General features: G+C 42.5%; 1 protein-coding gene across 3 annotated transcripts in view; it reads right to left on the reverse strand.

Annotated features, from left to right (window-relative positions):
- sdk1a (sidekick cell adhesion molecule 1a) overlaps positions 1-16,311 on the reverse strand; it is a 973,689-nt gene that overhangs the window by 158,265 nt on the left and 799,113 nt on the right. For all 3 annotated transcript variants that reach the window (XM_068055814.1, XM_068055813.1, XM_068055815.1), the window contains exons 26-27: positions 15,567-15,682; positions 11,643-11,832 (exon numbers count right to left, since the gene is read on the reverse strand). In XM_068055814.1, coding sequence (XP_067911915.1) covers positions 11,643-11,832; positions 15,567-15,682 — 306 coding nt within the window. The remainder of the gene's footprint in view (positions 1-11,642; positions 11,833-15,566; positions 15,683-16,311) is intronic.

Below are 16,311 nucleotides of genomic sequence, written 5' to 3' on the forward strand. Positions count from 1 at the left end.
ACTGCATCCAGTTCTGGTCAACACACTTCAGGAAGGATGTGAGGGTCCTTGAGCAGATGCAGAGGAGATTTACCAGAATGGTTTCACAGATGGAGGATTTTAGTTACAAGGTTAGGTTGGAAAAGTTGGGTGTGTTCTCCTTAGAACAAAGGAGATTTAATAGAAGTATACAAGATTATGACAGGCTTAGGTAAGTTAGACAAGGAAAAGTTGTTCCCATTAATAAATGGTACAAGGAGAGACTAGGGGACAAAGATTGAAAGTTCTGGGCAAAAGATGCAGGGGGAATATGAGACAGTACTTTTTTATGCAGCGACTGGTAATAGCCTGGAACTTGCTGCCCACAAGGGTGGTGGAAGCGGAGACGATCAATGACTTCAAGAGGAAGGTGGATGGCCACTTGAGAGAAACAGACTTGCAGGACTACAGGGATCAAGCCAGGGAGTGGGACTGACAGCACAGCTCCGTGGAGAGCTAAAATGGACATGATGGGCCAAATGGCCTCCTTCGGTGCCATAAATGACTCTGACCACACCTGAAGTACTGTCAGCAGTTCTGGGCACATGTTAGGAAGGATACATTGGCCTTGAAGGCAGTGCAGCGTAGACATACTAGAAAGATACCTGGACTCCAAGGGGTCAGCTCCAAGGAGAGATTAAACAAACTAGGGTTATATTCCTTGGAATTTAGAATATTAAGTGGTGATTTAATTGAAGTTTTTAAGATATTAAGTGGAACAGATCGGGTAGATTGGGAGAAACTATTTTTGCCAAGTGAGAAATCTAGGACTAAAGGGCATAATCTAAAAACTAGAGCCAGACCTTTCAGGAGTGAAATTAGGAAACACATCTTCATGCAAAGGATGCTGGAAGTTTGGAACACTCTTCCACAATTGTATTTGCCCTGGCAACTAGGAAAGACAACACTGGCTGCAAATCACAAAGATCGCTTGTTAGGCACTTAAACATTTGTAGGTTGAGGTGAGAGTCCAATTTTTGTTCAGTTTATGATATCTGTCAACAAAAGCAGTGGTAACAACTTATGATGGTGTGGGAAATATCAAATAAATACATAATTTGATGGAATCACAGAATCATTACAGTGCAGAAGGAGGCAATTCGGCCCGTGTCCACACTGGCTCTCTGAAAGAGCAGTTCCCTCAGTTCCATTCCCCTGCCTTCCCCCCGTAACCCTGCACATTCTTCCTTTTCATTGAGATGTTTTTATCCCAAGATCATCTCAGGTGATACCAGGAAGTTTTTCACATGTACATCAATATGTGAAATTGACTTCCAGGTAGGATAATGGAGGCAGAAACCTTAGAATCAGTTAAAAAAATAAGCTACATGTTATGATGAGGTCAATGGTGGCTGAATTTTCTCAACATAGACTATGTTTGGCCATCTGGACCATTTCAGGGACCATAACCCGGCCGCGAAAACGCGTGTCTTCTGGCTCAATTTTCAGGAAGATCACCAATTAACAGGCTGTCTCTGGGATCTAATTAGGGATGGCAGGTGGCTGAAGAAGCCAGAGGTCGATTGAGTACGTGCCATTGCAAGGCTGGCTGGCAGCCTTCACTGTGTCTGCAGTGAGAGTGCTGCTGAGGGGAATGCAGCAGGTGAAGGAGGGACAAAGGGAGGCATGATAGGGCTGATGGGATCGGAAGCCACTGCATCACCCTCAGCATTACCCGTGGCATCAGTCTCCAGGAGCTAATCATACAATGACAAGCCTCTGCCTGCGGAAGACTTCAGGCTTGCCGTATTGTGAAGTTAATGGTCAGAATTCATTGATCTGACGGCTCAGACCTCCCGCTGCTCACTTGCCTCCTCTGAGTTGCTGAGGTGTTGACGCAATGTGGGGCCCGTGCAACGTGGAAAATAGCATTGTCCTTGGAAAATTGTAGTTATCAACCTCAACTGACTTCCTGCCACTGCCGAGTGGGATGCCATCAGTGCACAGAAGCCACCTCCAGGAAAAGTGAGAGGAGGCAGGAACACGTCATGAAACCAGCACAACACTTTTGTGCAATTTTCCCAGCTCCCAACCACCATCCAACACCACATCCCCCACCCACACCATCTCCGTCCCTGGGAGAATTCCCCACACAGGTATTTGTTTTGGAAGGATTAAGCTTGAATATGTTGAACAGCCTTTTATATCCATACCTACTTCTGATCTGTATCCTTCAGAGGTAGAGGGGATTCATGTATAACTGGTTCACAACTTAAAAGTGAATTAATGAGTCACTGGCATCTGATGTTGGTTACAGGAAGCTACTGCAGACTTGTATATGGGTCTGATTTAACTCTGTGTAGGGAATGGGTTTTGAATGAATTAAAAATCGGGCTCCCATGATTTCTTAGCATGGGGCATATCAATATTGGTCTTGTGAGTTTGTAGAGCTTTTTAGTAAAAATGGATACAACTTGTGAGTAAACTAGAAATTTTCAGTCCACTTTTCAATGACCCTTTCAAGATTATTCAGATGGCAAAGGTGCACCCTGGTCGTGATCAAGTTGTATGTAGTTAGGTTCTTGCTGGAGATATTGAAAGATTTGGCTATTCTGTAAACCTATAGTCAACTCAATGGAGGCAAAGTTTGCAAACCAACTCTTCATGTACAAACCTATAGTGGGATTCTTACAGGGCTTGACAGGTTAGCTGCTGAGAGGCTGTTTCCCCTGGCTGGAGAGTGTAGAACTAAGGCTCATTTTCTTAGGATAAGGGCTGACCATTGAGGACTGAGCTGAGGGGAAATTTCTTTACCTAGAGGGTTGTTAATACACTGGAAACGTGAGTTCAAATCTCACCATGGCAGCTGGTGGAATGTAGAATCAATTAATTAATAAAGCAGAAATAAAAAGCTAGTCTCAGTAATGATTGCACTGTGTTCAGCACCATATGGAACTCCTCAGATACTGAACCGGTCCGTTTCCACATGCAACAAGACCTGGACAACATTCAGCTTGGGCTGATAAGTGGCAAGTAACATTCAAGCCACACAAGTGCCAGGCAATGGCCATTTCCAACAAGAGAGAATTTAACCATCTCCCCTTGATGTTTAATAGCATGACCATCGCTGAATCCCTCACCATCAACATCCTGTGGATTACCATTGACCAGAAACTTAACTGGACCAGCCACATAAATACTGTGGCTGCAAGAGCAGGTCAGAGGCTGGGAATTCTGTGCTAACTCATCTCCTAACTGCCCAAAGCCTGTCCACTGTCTACAAGGTACAAACAGGAGTGTGATGGAATATTCTCCACTTGCCTGGATGAGTGCCACTCCAACAACATTCAAGAAGCTCGAAAAGCAAAGCAGCCTACTTGATTGGCACCCAACCACCAGTTAAACATTCACTCCCTCCCCTGCTGGCACACAATGGCAGCAGTGTGCACCATCTACAAGATGCACTGCAGCAACTTGCCAATGCTCCTTTGACAGCTCCTTCTAAACCTCTGACCTCAACAATATAGAAGGATAAGGGCAGCAGATGCATGGGAACAGCCTGCCTGCAACGTCCCCTCCAAGCCACACACCATCCTGACTTGGAACTGCATCACCATTCCTTCATTATTACTGGGTCAAAATCCTGGAACTCCCTTCCTAACAGCACTGTTGGTGTACCTGCACCTCCAGGACTGCAGTGGTTCAAAAAGGCAGCCCACCAAAGCCTTCTCAAGGGCAATTACAGATGGACAACAAATCTGGCCTTGAAAGAATGAAGAAAGTATATTCAGGATTGAGGGCAATAGATTCTTGGACGCTAAAGGAATCAAGGGACATGGGGGTAGGGCAGAAAAGTGCTAGTTTTGTCACAAAAATCAAAGTTTCCTCTCACAGGAATTCCAGGGGTGAGATTGATGTTGAGATTACAATCATACTCTTAATATTGCTCTGAAGGTACAAGGGGGAAAATAATATTGATGGAAATCCAATAGTAAATAGCAATAGCAGGAGCAAATTTGACTTTGATATTACCAGCATGTCTGCAATTAACTCAATACTTAGATACCATGCAAAAGCTACTTTTGAAGCAAAAGAAAAATCAGGGAGAGCTGAAACAGGAAGTGGGAATGGGACTTGTCCAGTTCCAGACTTGCTCCAGTCTACAACAGCCAACCAAACTGACCCAACGTGGTCCATAAAGCTTGAAATAATGCTACAGATTGGCTTGTAATCATCACAAGTGGCACAAAGTTTGAAGCTAGTGTATACAAAACTGACCTAAAGTCTAATCACAGCATAAACAGAAACACACAGGGTTCCTCGATTTACAGGGCTGTGGGGAAAAGCAGGTGTGTGGGATTAACTGGATAGCTCTACCAAAGAACCGACACAGGAAAGATGGGCTGAATGGCCTCCTTCTGTGCTATATCAGTCTATGATTCTATATATGGTCACTTCACTTTGTGGAATTTTTTATACATTGAAGGCACCACAAGTACCATAGACATTTTACATGTCACAAACTGGACAATCCAGCCACATTTAAGTCATTTTAATTTTTTAGTCTAATGTCCAATTAAAGGTAAAACCTTTCTAAAAAATAAAGTACCAGTGCAATCTGCTAACTAAAATTAATACAAAACACAGCAGCTTCCCAAAACCTCTTTTGTGCCTGTCAAAGCTAACTCATGACTGGCCCACTTGTCAATACCACAGATGATTCAATGGGATTAAAATTGTAGCAGTGTACTCAAATTGTTTTCCTACTCTCAACAGTGATTAGACAGAATTTGGAGATAGGCTGCGATCATTTTGCTAGCAGCAAAATAGAAAATAAAACACAGTGAATTAGTTGGGGAGAACTGCAGCAGCTCTTTTTTTATTTCTTTTCTGTTTTCATTGGTTCTATGTTTTTACCACTGTACCTCAGACTCTTCTTGCCTTGCATGAAGCTTTGAAATTGCTATTTGAAGTTTTGTTGTTTGTCTATTAGTATCTATTTAGTTGTGCTTCAAAGTACAATTGCCATTACCCAACAACTTAAAAGATTCTCCATTCACTAAGCACTGGCAGGCTGACTCCATGAATGCGGAGCAAATGGAGTTTAACAATGAAAGACTTCTGCCAAACATCTTATTTCATAGCAAAATCTAGTTATGATGAGCATTCTTTACAATCCTGAAATGAATCTTTGATACAAATAGGAAAAATTTGGGCAGTGGTATTGTCGAGGCACAGACCTTTTCAGTTGAGTGAATGGCCCCCAATCGGTTTATTCCATCGCCACTAACATGGTTTCTCATTTAAGATTAATTTAGGGATTGTAGCTGGGACTATTCTTGAAGTCTAAAAAGATAGATTTGACTGCAAAACAGGACTTTCAACAGACAAGTGGCAGCAACAAAAATGCAGCCAGAGGTTATCAGCAGTGTTGTCAATGGTAACAAGATGGTAGACAATACAGCTGGATTCCTATGGAATGGTAAGAACTAGTCTGCAGCTTTCAGAAGCCATCAGTAAATGTATCTTCTAATGTTTTTTGGAGCCAGCAGATTTGTAGAAGGGCTGTCAAAAAAAAGAACAGCAGCACGGCATTCTGAATAATTCTCTTTGGAACGGTTTAATTTCTCCCTCAGCCACGTATTCATAAAAAAAACCTGATTATGGCACTTAAACCTTTGCCACTGCCATGAGACTTGTAAAACAGAAAAACAAATTGCTTTGATACAAGTACTGCCCCCCACCCCCCACCCCGCCAACCCCCCAAACATCTGTTTTATTTTGGTGAGGCATTGTTACATGTGCTTGAGAGCTGAACATTTCGGTATGACCCTTTACATTTTTACTCCTGTTGTATGTTTTTATCTAATTTATTTTCTTCTGCTGTACAAATTCAGGCACAAGCACCTGTAACACAGTTGGCTGTGCCCTGAGTGGACCAAAGTTCTGGTCTGGAGAAGGTGGTCATGCTGCTTTTTATGCCTTCCCAGAATGCTGCAGTTGAGATGCATAAAACCGTGGTGGAACACTTGCCAAATGAGAACCTGTCTACCACTATCAACAAGTAGTGATTTCAAGCTGCTAGACTGACTCTAGGGGCTGAATTGTTGCCACGGAGGCAGGAAAAAGGAGCTGGGTCTGTTTTTGGGTCAGAAACCTATTTCCAGTGGGAAAGTTCAGATTTTCATGGGAGTGAGCCCTTAATTGATATGGATACAGGTTTCCTGTCCACTTAGAGCCAGTAGGGATGGAATGGAGACAGGTCAGATGAAGTGTGGAACTCAATTAGACCCCCCCCCCCCCCACGGCAGCCATCACTGAGACTGCTGGTTGCCCTGAGGGAGAGATCTGTAGTTTGTGCCACAGCCTTCCACTTCACCAGAGGGGAGCGAGATGTCACAGTGGAACTGGCGGCCTGCCACCTGGGGCAGGGCAGACCCTGGCTTTATCAATGCCAATCTGGCTCTAATGCTGGAGGCCGTGAGGGAGTAAAGGGAGGGCCTCTTCCCAGAAGGTGGCAGGAGGAGGCCACCTCATCATGCAGCATGGGCACCTCTCTTTTCAGTGTCATCTCTCTCCGGCTCCTCTTCCTACTCCTCTCTCACCTCCTGCTCCTGCCCCTCCCCGATGAGCTGTCACCTTCCAACTCCTCACTGTCCTCAAGGCCCACACCTCTCCAGAGGGCCACGTTATGGAAAGCGCAGCAGACCATCACACTGACCGAAATCTTTGCAGGACGGTACTGGAGGGCACCACCCGATCGGTCGAGGCACTGGAATCACATCTTTATGGGTCCATTGGCCTACTCAATGGCTGTCCTGCTAAGCAGGTGGCATTTGCTGCATCACCTCTGTGCCTTTGTCTGGGCTCCCATGGAGGGGTCAGTAGCCATCTCTTCAAGGGATTTTCCTTGGCCCCTAGGATCCATCAACGCACTTTGGAGGAAGCTCTTTTTGTGGTAGCAGACCAGTTGGACGTTGAGGGAGTGGAAGCCTTTCCTGTTGATGGATCTCACTGGCTGGTCACTGGTTACCTTGATAGCTTCATTGATGCAATCGATGATGCCCTGCACCTGGGGGAATCCAGTGTTAGAGGCGAAACCCCCTGCAAGGCTGTGTCTGTTGTTAAACGAATGTGCTGTCCAGCTCTGGCAAAGAGGGCATCAATGACCAGTGAGATACAGTGTTATGCTGCCATTTCTGAGATGTGCTGATTGTTGGAAGGAGCCAGCAGCAAAGAAGTTCAAGGCCACAGTGACTTGGCTGCCACTGGCAGGGCATGGTGACCAGCGATGTGACGTGCAAGGTCTTCGGCGACGAGGGCACAGATGTCTGTCACCATCTGCGTGGAGAGTCGCAGTCTCCTGTGGTACTGTTTCTCGGTCATCTCCAGATAAATCCATCTTCGGTGGTCGATACTGTGTTGAGGGTTTGGCCTCCGTTGCCTTCCACCCCTTCTTTCCTTTCCCGTGAGCTCCTGATGCCCCTCATCGACATTGGACTCAAAATCTGACAGTCGTGCTCCCATTGCCAGCTGGAGCCTTCCTTCTGGGCCGGTAGCTGCCCAATGGTGATTGGCAGCTTTGCCCCCTGCTCTTCAGCCCCCAGGATGCGAGAGGGTGCTGACCCTGTTCAAATCCCGGGTGCTGAGTACCCACTCTTCCTGCCTCCTGTGCAGCCCCTTACCCAATGCCCCTTTAACAGAAACAAAAGTGCTGGAAATACTCAGCCGATCAGGCAGTATCTGTGGAGAGAAAAGCACAGTTAACGTCTCAGGTCGATGACCTTTCATCAGAACACCCAGTCCCCCTTTGCCCTGCCGACCCTCTTATGGGGCTGCAGTGATGCCCTGGGGCAGCCATGACTGGCTCCCCACTCTTTACCCACCTACCTTCAGCTGGTCAGTTTCTGAAGGCCCAGGTTACCTGTCCACCCTTTAAAAAAATTTAAAGGTCATCCCTTGAGAAGATCTCAATGAGCTTTTTAACCATCTTAATTGATCTCAATTGGGAAGAGAGTGGCATTCCTTTCCAACTTCCCCTCACTCTGGTAATTATTGCCCGTGTGAGTATATTCGGGGCCACCAACTCCCCGCCCCGGCTCTGTGACCCGAAAATTCAGCCCTAAGTGTCAGTTATATTTTTTTAAACACCAATTTCAGAGCTTCATCTGCATCTGAATTTTATGCTATCATCTATTTGTTTTAGTCAAAAAATTTTGTATAATACGATAATGACCCTTTTAAGACACTGCAAAGAAAAGAAAGAGAATCGTCTTCTCTGAGCATTCAAGAGTCTGGTCAGCAGAAGCTAAGCCAAAGAAAATGAGCACATCAGCAATTTCTTCCTGAATAATCGAACATGATTTAATTACTGCAACAATGTTAAATTAATCCCAATTTTTAAGGCCCCAAAGAAATGCTTCAAATCTCATGGGTGTTCAACAATCAGTAAGGATTCGCATCTGATTTACATATTTACAGCTTTCTTCCAATTTCGATGATCATATCTGATTATACATGTTTTAAATATAAAACTAGCATTGATCTACTATCTGTGCCAATCAGACCATGGTTTTATGTTAAAAATTATTTTAAATTGGTGGATTACTCTCACTCTTGGTCTTAGTCAACTAGGAACTTGGATTGTCTCCCAGTCTCACACTTGAAGATTTCTCTATGTCATTCACACAGTTCGGAACAACCATTCTCACATTTCAACAAACATTTCCTTGCCAAGTCAACTGTAACATATATGACATTGTGCCAACATATATTCCCAAACTATTAAATTAACAACTACACCATGTAATTGCAAACCAAAGTATGTAATATATTTGAAACTGTTGATAGAAAACAGGGATTAGTGCTTAAGCCGTTGTTATTTAAATCAATGGTCTCAGGAACAGAAATAAACTGCAAGTTTGCCGTTATTACCAAACTGGGAGGGACTGAAAATAAGTAGGAAAGGACCTGTCTAGATCAGAGATTTGGCCTGAAGAGTGGCAGATGCCATTTAATGTAAATAATTGCAAAGTCAAGAGATTAGGAAACAGTGGTAGTATAAGTTAAATGGCATTATTCTTTGGGGGTCGGAGAAATACAAATCAGAATATTTTCTTAACAGTGAGAGATTAGGAGCTGTGGCGAAGCAAAGGGATTTACGTGTCCATTTACCCAAGTCATTAAAACTAGTCGACAGCTACAATAATCTATTATAAAGCATAATGGAATGTGGGTCTTTACCTCAAGAGGGTGGAATGGAAAAATGAGGGTGTGTTGCTTCAGTTGTACAGAGTCTTGGTCAGACTCCATCTGGAGTATTGTGATAGGTTTTAGGCACTGAATTTCAGGAAAGATATATTGGCTTTGGAAAGGGCTACAACACAGACTTACCAGAATGATATCAGGGCTTAAAGGATTAAATTGTGAGGACAGGTTGCATTACCTTGGCTTGTAGTCTTGAAGGTGTTAAAAATTAAAATGAATATGATAGGGTGCATATAAAAATTATTTCCTCTGGTGGGGGAAATTCAGAACAAGATTAATATGAGAGGTAGGCCATTTAGGAGTGAAATTAGGTAGCACTTTTTCAGACAAAGGGTAGGGGAAATCTTGAACTCTTTTCCCAAAGGACTGTGGATGCTGGGACAACTGACATTTTCAAGATTGTGATCGCTGGATTTTATGTTGGCTAAGGTTTATCAAGGGATGTTCAACAAAGATGCGTAAACAGAATTGAGGTGCAGATCAGACATGATCTAAATGAGTGACAGAACAGACTCGAGGGGCTGAATGGACTACTCCAGTTAAACAGGAGAAGGATTTTGAGATGCTGATCTTGAGATCACTAAAGCCATCAGCACAATACAAGATAGTAATTTAGACAAATTGTATGGTGAGCTGAACCGCAAGGGGAATAAAGCACAAATCTGTTTCTGTGCTGCAAATACTTTGTAATCTCAGAAGTAATTCTGTTTGTATACAGTCTGACCTGAAATAATGCGTACAATCTAGTCATTGTTTTATGAGAAAGGTATCCAGGCTTTGGACAGAGTGGTGCAAAGAGCAATTAAATGTATAGCTGTTTGTAGGCATCTGAATTATTAGGAGAGCTTCACATTGTGGAAATATTTAACTGTCACATATTCTACAAAAGGGTATACTTGAAATGTAGAAGTGGGAGGATGAAAAGATAGTTTAGATTTAACTACTTGATGTTGAGAATGATGAATGTATGGGATGGACTGCCAAGGGTGACATTGGGTGTTAATTGCTTCAGCGAATTCAAGAAACAGATAAATACATATTTCCTCGACACTGGGACTGGCTAAAATGCCTTTTTTCTGGTCTTGCACACTCCTATGTTATGTTATTGTATCATTAATTAATCAAAATTCTACTAATCAATTATAGGATCATAGGAAATAGGAGCAGGAGTAGGCCATTCGGCATGTCGAGCCTGCTCCGCCATTCAAACAGATCATGGCGATCATCTACCTCTGCACCATTTTCCCCCACTATCCATATATTCCTTGATGCTGTTAGTATTCAGAAATCTATTGATTTCTGACTTGAACATGCTCAACAATTGAGCTTCCACAGCCCTCTGGGATTGAGGATTCCACAGATTCACCACCCTCTGAGTAAAGAAATTCCTTTTCATTAAAACTAATTAAGGCTATTTGTGGGTAGAGCTGGGTGGTATAGTAGTACTACACCATCCTTTCACCTCTGGGATCTAAAGCTGAATCCAGCTCAAACTGACTGGATGAACTTACTCCCTGTTCTGCTGGCTATAAGCTTCCAACTTGAAATGAATTTGGACAGTCTTGACCCAGCTCCTAGCTGATTTGGGCCCATGTCCTAAAACTACCCAAAATCTGGCACAAATTGTCAATCTCAGTAAGGGAGGCCATTAGGTGGCTGATATGGGCAATGAAAAATTCACACTGATGTTGTGGGGGGTATCTTCTGGCACATCATTGGGATTTAGTAAGGGGACCAGGGTAGCTACACTTTGGGGCACTGCTATTGGCTTCAGCTCCCTACGTTAAGGAGGAGAAACTGGCCAAAGCTCTCGTTTCTGACATAAAAGCAAAATACTGCGGATGCTGGAAATCTGAAATAAAAACAAGAAATGTTGGAAATACTCAGCAGTTCTGGCAGCATCTGTGGAGAGAGAAGCAGAGTTAACGTTTCAGGTCAGTGACCCTTCTTCGGGTTCTGTATTTTTCAAGTGGTCATTTTTAAAGTGGGAACTTTCACAGCAAGTGCTGGCAGACTATTCATCCACAGGAACATTACAGCCAAACTCAATTCTGTCCTTACCCAACATTGACCTGTGTACTTCCAGTAATGGTCCCTGAACAGTAATCAAAAACAAAAATCTTGGCTAAGTTTTTCTTCTAAACCCAAAGATACTGAGCCTATTGACCACTAATTTGGGATGTTCTTGGTCTGTGCAGATCAGTACTCTCAGAATAAAATACCGGAGCCACCTAGGGAGCCGGCAATAGTAATTTTCATACAGTGAGATAACTTATCATGCTAATAACAAGCCATTGAACATTTGGCTGGTCCAAATGATAAAGATTAACAGAGTGACATCTGTTTCTCCCTCCTCTAACCAAAGCAGCTGTAATAAAAGGCACTAGTTTAACTGAATGTGCTATCGCTGAACTTACCATCATCTTTTGTCCTCTCTATTAGGACTGGTGAACTTGGCATTCCATCCCCAATCCTGGTAAATGCCAAAACTTGAATCTCATATTGACTGTATTTCCTCAGGCCATTCAGGACAACAGATTGTGTAAAGTTTCCTTTCACTAGATGAGTGTGAGTACCTGATTCAGAATCTTTCTCTTGGTACAGGATCTAGGAAAGTATATATAAATATAGAGTTCAATCAGCAGTAAAATTATACTTTCATTACTCCATGCATATGTAACTGAGTGAAAGGCAGTTCAGCTCACAAAACATGCACATATTTTCTGAAATAGCAAAAAAAAATTAAGTTTCTAATGCTGAACAGTGTTAAGTTGAATAAGAGAAATTAAAAAAACCAACTTCTCTTCAATCATACGATTCTTGAAATAAAACATCAATTAAAAAGGAATAAAAACAAGAAATGCTGGAACCACTCAGCAGGTCTGGCAGCATCTGTGGAAAGAGAAGCAGAGTTAACATTTTGGGTCAGTGACCCTTCTTCGGAACTTTAAAAAGGAAATTGTTTTTCTTTTCTGGAGTCTGTGTTTTAATCCTGCTCAAACATTTGAGATGAATTTTTTTTTGTATGTACTCTGCATAAAATTAATTGACAGCTTGTTGCACAAATTTGCCCACAATTCACTACATGAAACTGGAAAACGCAAGGATGTTGATCTATTCAACCTAAAATTATGATTACGAAGCCAAGATTTTATCAAGACAGGGTTGCACCTAGGCTGATCAGCAGCAAATGAAGTTCAATAGAGGCAACTGCATAATACTGGGTAAATAAAAAGAGGAGGGTAGGACAGACCTTGTCAAGAGTGAAATTAACGTTTAGGATTCTTCTGCCTTGAAGCAAAAACTCTTAGATAGAGGACCACAGAAACTTAATAAGATAGTGAAAATAAACCCCAAACAAAACCTGAGGATAGTAGGATGAGGGGGTGCAAGTTCCAGGGAGTAGGGATGTACAAAGAAACTTTGTACAGCTGAACTCAACTACTTGCTGTAATGTTCCAGCTTGCCTTGTTGGTAGAACGCCTCTAAGTCAGAAGGTTGTGGTTTCAAGCTCCAATCCAGGCAGCTCCAATCCAGTGTGCAGTAATAAGAAGAGCAGCATTCTTTCAGATGGGATATTAAATTAAGGTCCTGTCTATCACTTCGGGTAAATGTAAAAGATCCCATGGCACTATTCAAAGGAGATTAGATGCATCCTCCAGGTGTCTAGCCCAACATTAATCATTCCATCAATACCAAAAAATAGATTAACTAATTTCTGTTTATAGGATCTTGCTATGCACAAATTGGCTGCTGCATTTGCCTATGGAACAACAGTGCCTACACATCAAAACTAATTCACTGGCTGCAATGCACTTTGGAATGTCTGAAGATGTTAAAAGTTCTATATAAACACAAGTTATTTTGTTCATTGTAGGATCGGTATTTTGGAAGAATGTGATCAAATGGGCTAAAGGGCAATTTTCATCCTAGTTTAACTTGTAATGGCCTCTTCCTGTTCTTAAAAATTCTTATATTTTTTAATGAGGGCTGGTACGGAAAAAGCATTGAGGTTGCTATTTTGAGACTGATTTATTTTTTATTTTTTTATTTAGAGATACAGCACTGAAACAGGCCCTTCGGCCCACCGAGTCTGTGCCGACTATCAACCACCCATTTATACTAATCCTACACTAATCCCATATTCCTACCACATCCCCACCTTCCCTATATTCCCCTACCACCTACCTATACTAGGGGCAATTGTTAATGGCCAATTTACCTATCAACCTGCAAGTCTTTGGCTGTGGGAGGAAACCGGAGCACCCAGCGAAAACCCACGCGGTCACAGGGAGAACTTGCAAACTCCACACAGGCAGTACCCAGAGTTGAACCCGGGTCGCTGGAGCTGTGAGGCTTCGGTGCTAACCACTGCGCCGCCCTGATATTGAAGCGTATTGAAGGTGAACTTCCGTTTTAAACAAAGGAATGGGAGAATGCCTGCTTTTAGCTGTATGAATCCATTAAGGAAATCTCAGATACTGCAAATTTCAAAGTTGACTTATTCTTATGAATCAGTTAATCGATCCCTTTTCATTAAGAGAGGACTTTCTCTGAAGGTGCAAGTAGTAGAAACTTTACCCTGCAGTCACCAACATCCTTGAGTCCCCAGCAGTCACTAATTGGGGTAACCACTGTACAAAGGTTTAACCTGACCAGCCATATGAATACTATGGCTACATGAGCAGGGCAGCAGCTGGGAATTCTAATGAGTGGCTCACTTTGCGACTCCTCAAAGCCTCTCCATTGTCGTTTGAGGCTCAAGTCAGAGTGTGATGAAACATTCACCACTTGTCTGGACAGATGCAGCCACAACAACATTCAAGAGGCTTGACAACATCCAGAAAAGATGTTCTGCCACCGAACTCAATATCCACCTCCTTCATTATCGGCACACTGTAGCTGCAGTATGTACAATCTACAGATAGCAAGGCAGAAATTCACCAAGGTTACTTCCACAGCATCTCCTCCCACACCCCCCAAATGACCCCGACCATCATGAAAGACAACAGCAACCCTGCCAGTGCCCCTAGTTTCCTTTGTAAGTCACATACTAGCTTCACTTGAAAATATATTGCTGTTCCTCCATCCTCGGTAGGTCAACCACCACCACATTCTCAGGGCCACTAGAGATGAACAATAAATGTGGCCGTGGCAGCATCATCCACAACCCGAGAACAGATAAAAATAAATAAATTAAACCACTACTAAAATTATGTGTTTATAAAACCATACATGACTATTATAAATAGAATAGGCTATGCAAGACAATGAAATATGATTTTAATTTCAACTCATAAGACAGCCCATAACTCAGTTATCAAAATAAATAATTTCATCCCCCTCTGCAGCATATCCTCTATTTAGCCACCCAGATTGTTTTTAACCCTTTGAGTTATGTGAAAATGAGGATTCTTTTCATATCTTAAGTAATATGATTTTGTCTTCAGAAAAAAATAGCTAGGTTACAAATCCACAATTTAATTCCCTGCAAAGTACAGGATTATGAACACGTTAAAATATCTGTAGTTCAAACCTTTGTGAAGGTGAGACTTAAAACAGAGTAAACTGCACACATTTTGCCAGAACCCTTTACAGTTCTCCCCCCATCAGAATCTGAAATTTATTGTTCATTTAAAATTGACTAATTTATAATTCAGGCTTTTTTGAAGTACATCTGTTAACAAGTTGACAAAGGGCCAGTGCTGTGATTTTCCCAGACTGATATTGCAGCCTCCTGAAGATTAACAGCGAGGAGTTAACTTGAGGGACAGAGTTAAGAAAACAGAGGTTACTTCAAAAAGGAAGTCAATTGTGCAAATATCTCATCTAAAGCTAGCCCGACTGGCTTGTAGACTAATAAGTGTTTAGCAAGTAGACTAACTGTATGTTATTGGATTTGATCTAGTGTCCAGCTGCATTCACACAGCCACAAAGTGAAGTATGTTGCACTTGCATATCAATCGGATGATTTTATCTGGTTCAATTACATAACAGTCATTTCATGAGCCAATCGATAAAAAGCACCTCACCTACTGATAGACAGAAAGCAAACAAGGTAACCGGAGATCAGCAATAGAGCATATAGCTGTTTATATGTAAAGTTGCGTTGAGTCTTAGATTGAGGGCTGAAGGATATGTAGTGTAAAAGAATGTTGGATTCATCGTAACTTGCATACTAATTATATGACTCCATGTCACTTTGGATGGATTACATTTCAATAAAGCAATGCAGAGTTAAAATCTAGAAATGCTGGAAATACTCAGCAGGTCTGGCAGCATCTGTGCCAGCTGGTCAGTCTTTTTTGTATGTACAACTTTAAGGTAATAGTATCCAGTACCTTGTATCCCAAGATTAGTCCATTTTGATCAGATTCCGGGACTGGTCCCCACATGACCAGGATTTGTGTGGAACTCACAGCCTCAGCTGTAACATTTCCTGGAGCAGATGATGGAACTGAAAGTAAAGAACAAGAAAATAAATATCATTTTAACAGTTAAAATCACAGGAACTATTTACTTGACAATATGCCGAAAAATATTCTAAACTGCAGGCTGCATTTGTCACAGCTGGATAAAATGCATGTTTGCACCAAAAATATACATTCCACCATTACACGAAACGTACGGCTGGACTTTGCAGACTCCAGCCTGTTGAAAATGGGGTGGTAACATCTGAAAATGGTATGGAAGAATGTACTGCCCCATTCTTATCATTGCTGTGGTAGTTTCCACCCTGCTGACGTCCTCCGAATAGGCACCAGGGGTGGCTGCCTGAAGATGACATACAGTTAGTTTGAATAAGGATCCTGTGACTCTACAGGACTCAGATGCTATTTTAGGACTGAACTAGGCACTGTGCATGCTATTCCCAGTACCACCAATTAAATGGGATGAAAAGGAATCGGCAGGTGAGTTTCACTTTATTGTTGTGGGTCCCTGGGTTGCTCCGGCCCTCCTTCCTCCAAAATTGGAGACCCCACACTTCTTCCATGCTGGATGTTGCTTGGGCTGTCCAATATTGTGGCGGCTTGGAGCTGGCATGGTGCCCCGAGGTTCTTGGTTTCAGCCTGATACTAATGGAGC

The sequence above is a fragment of the Heterodontus francisci genome, chromosome 24 (genome assembly GCF_036365525.1).
Source record: "Heterodontus francisci isolate sHetFra1 chromosome 24, sHetFra1.hap1, whole genome shotgun sequence".
NCBI lineage: Eukaryota > Metazoa > Chordata > Chondrichthyes > Heterodontiformes > Heterodontidae > Heterodontus > Heterodontus francisci.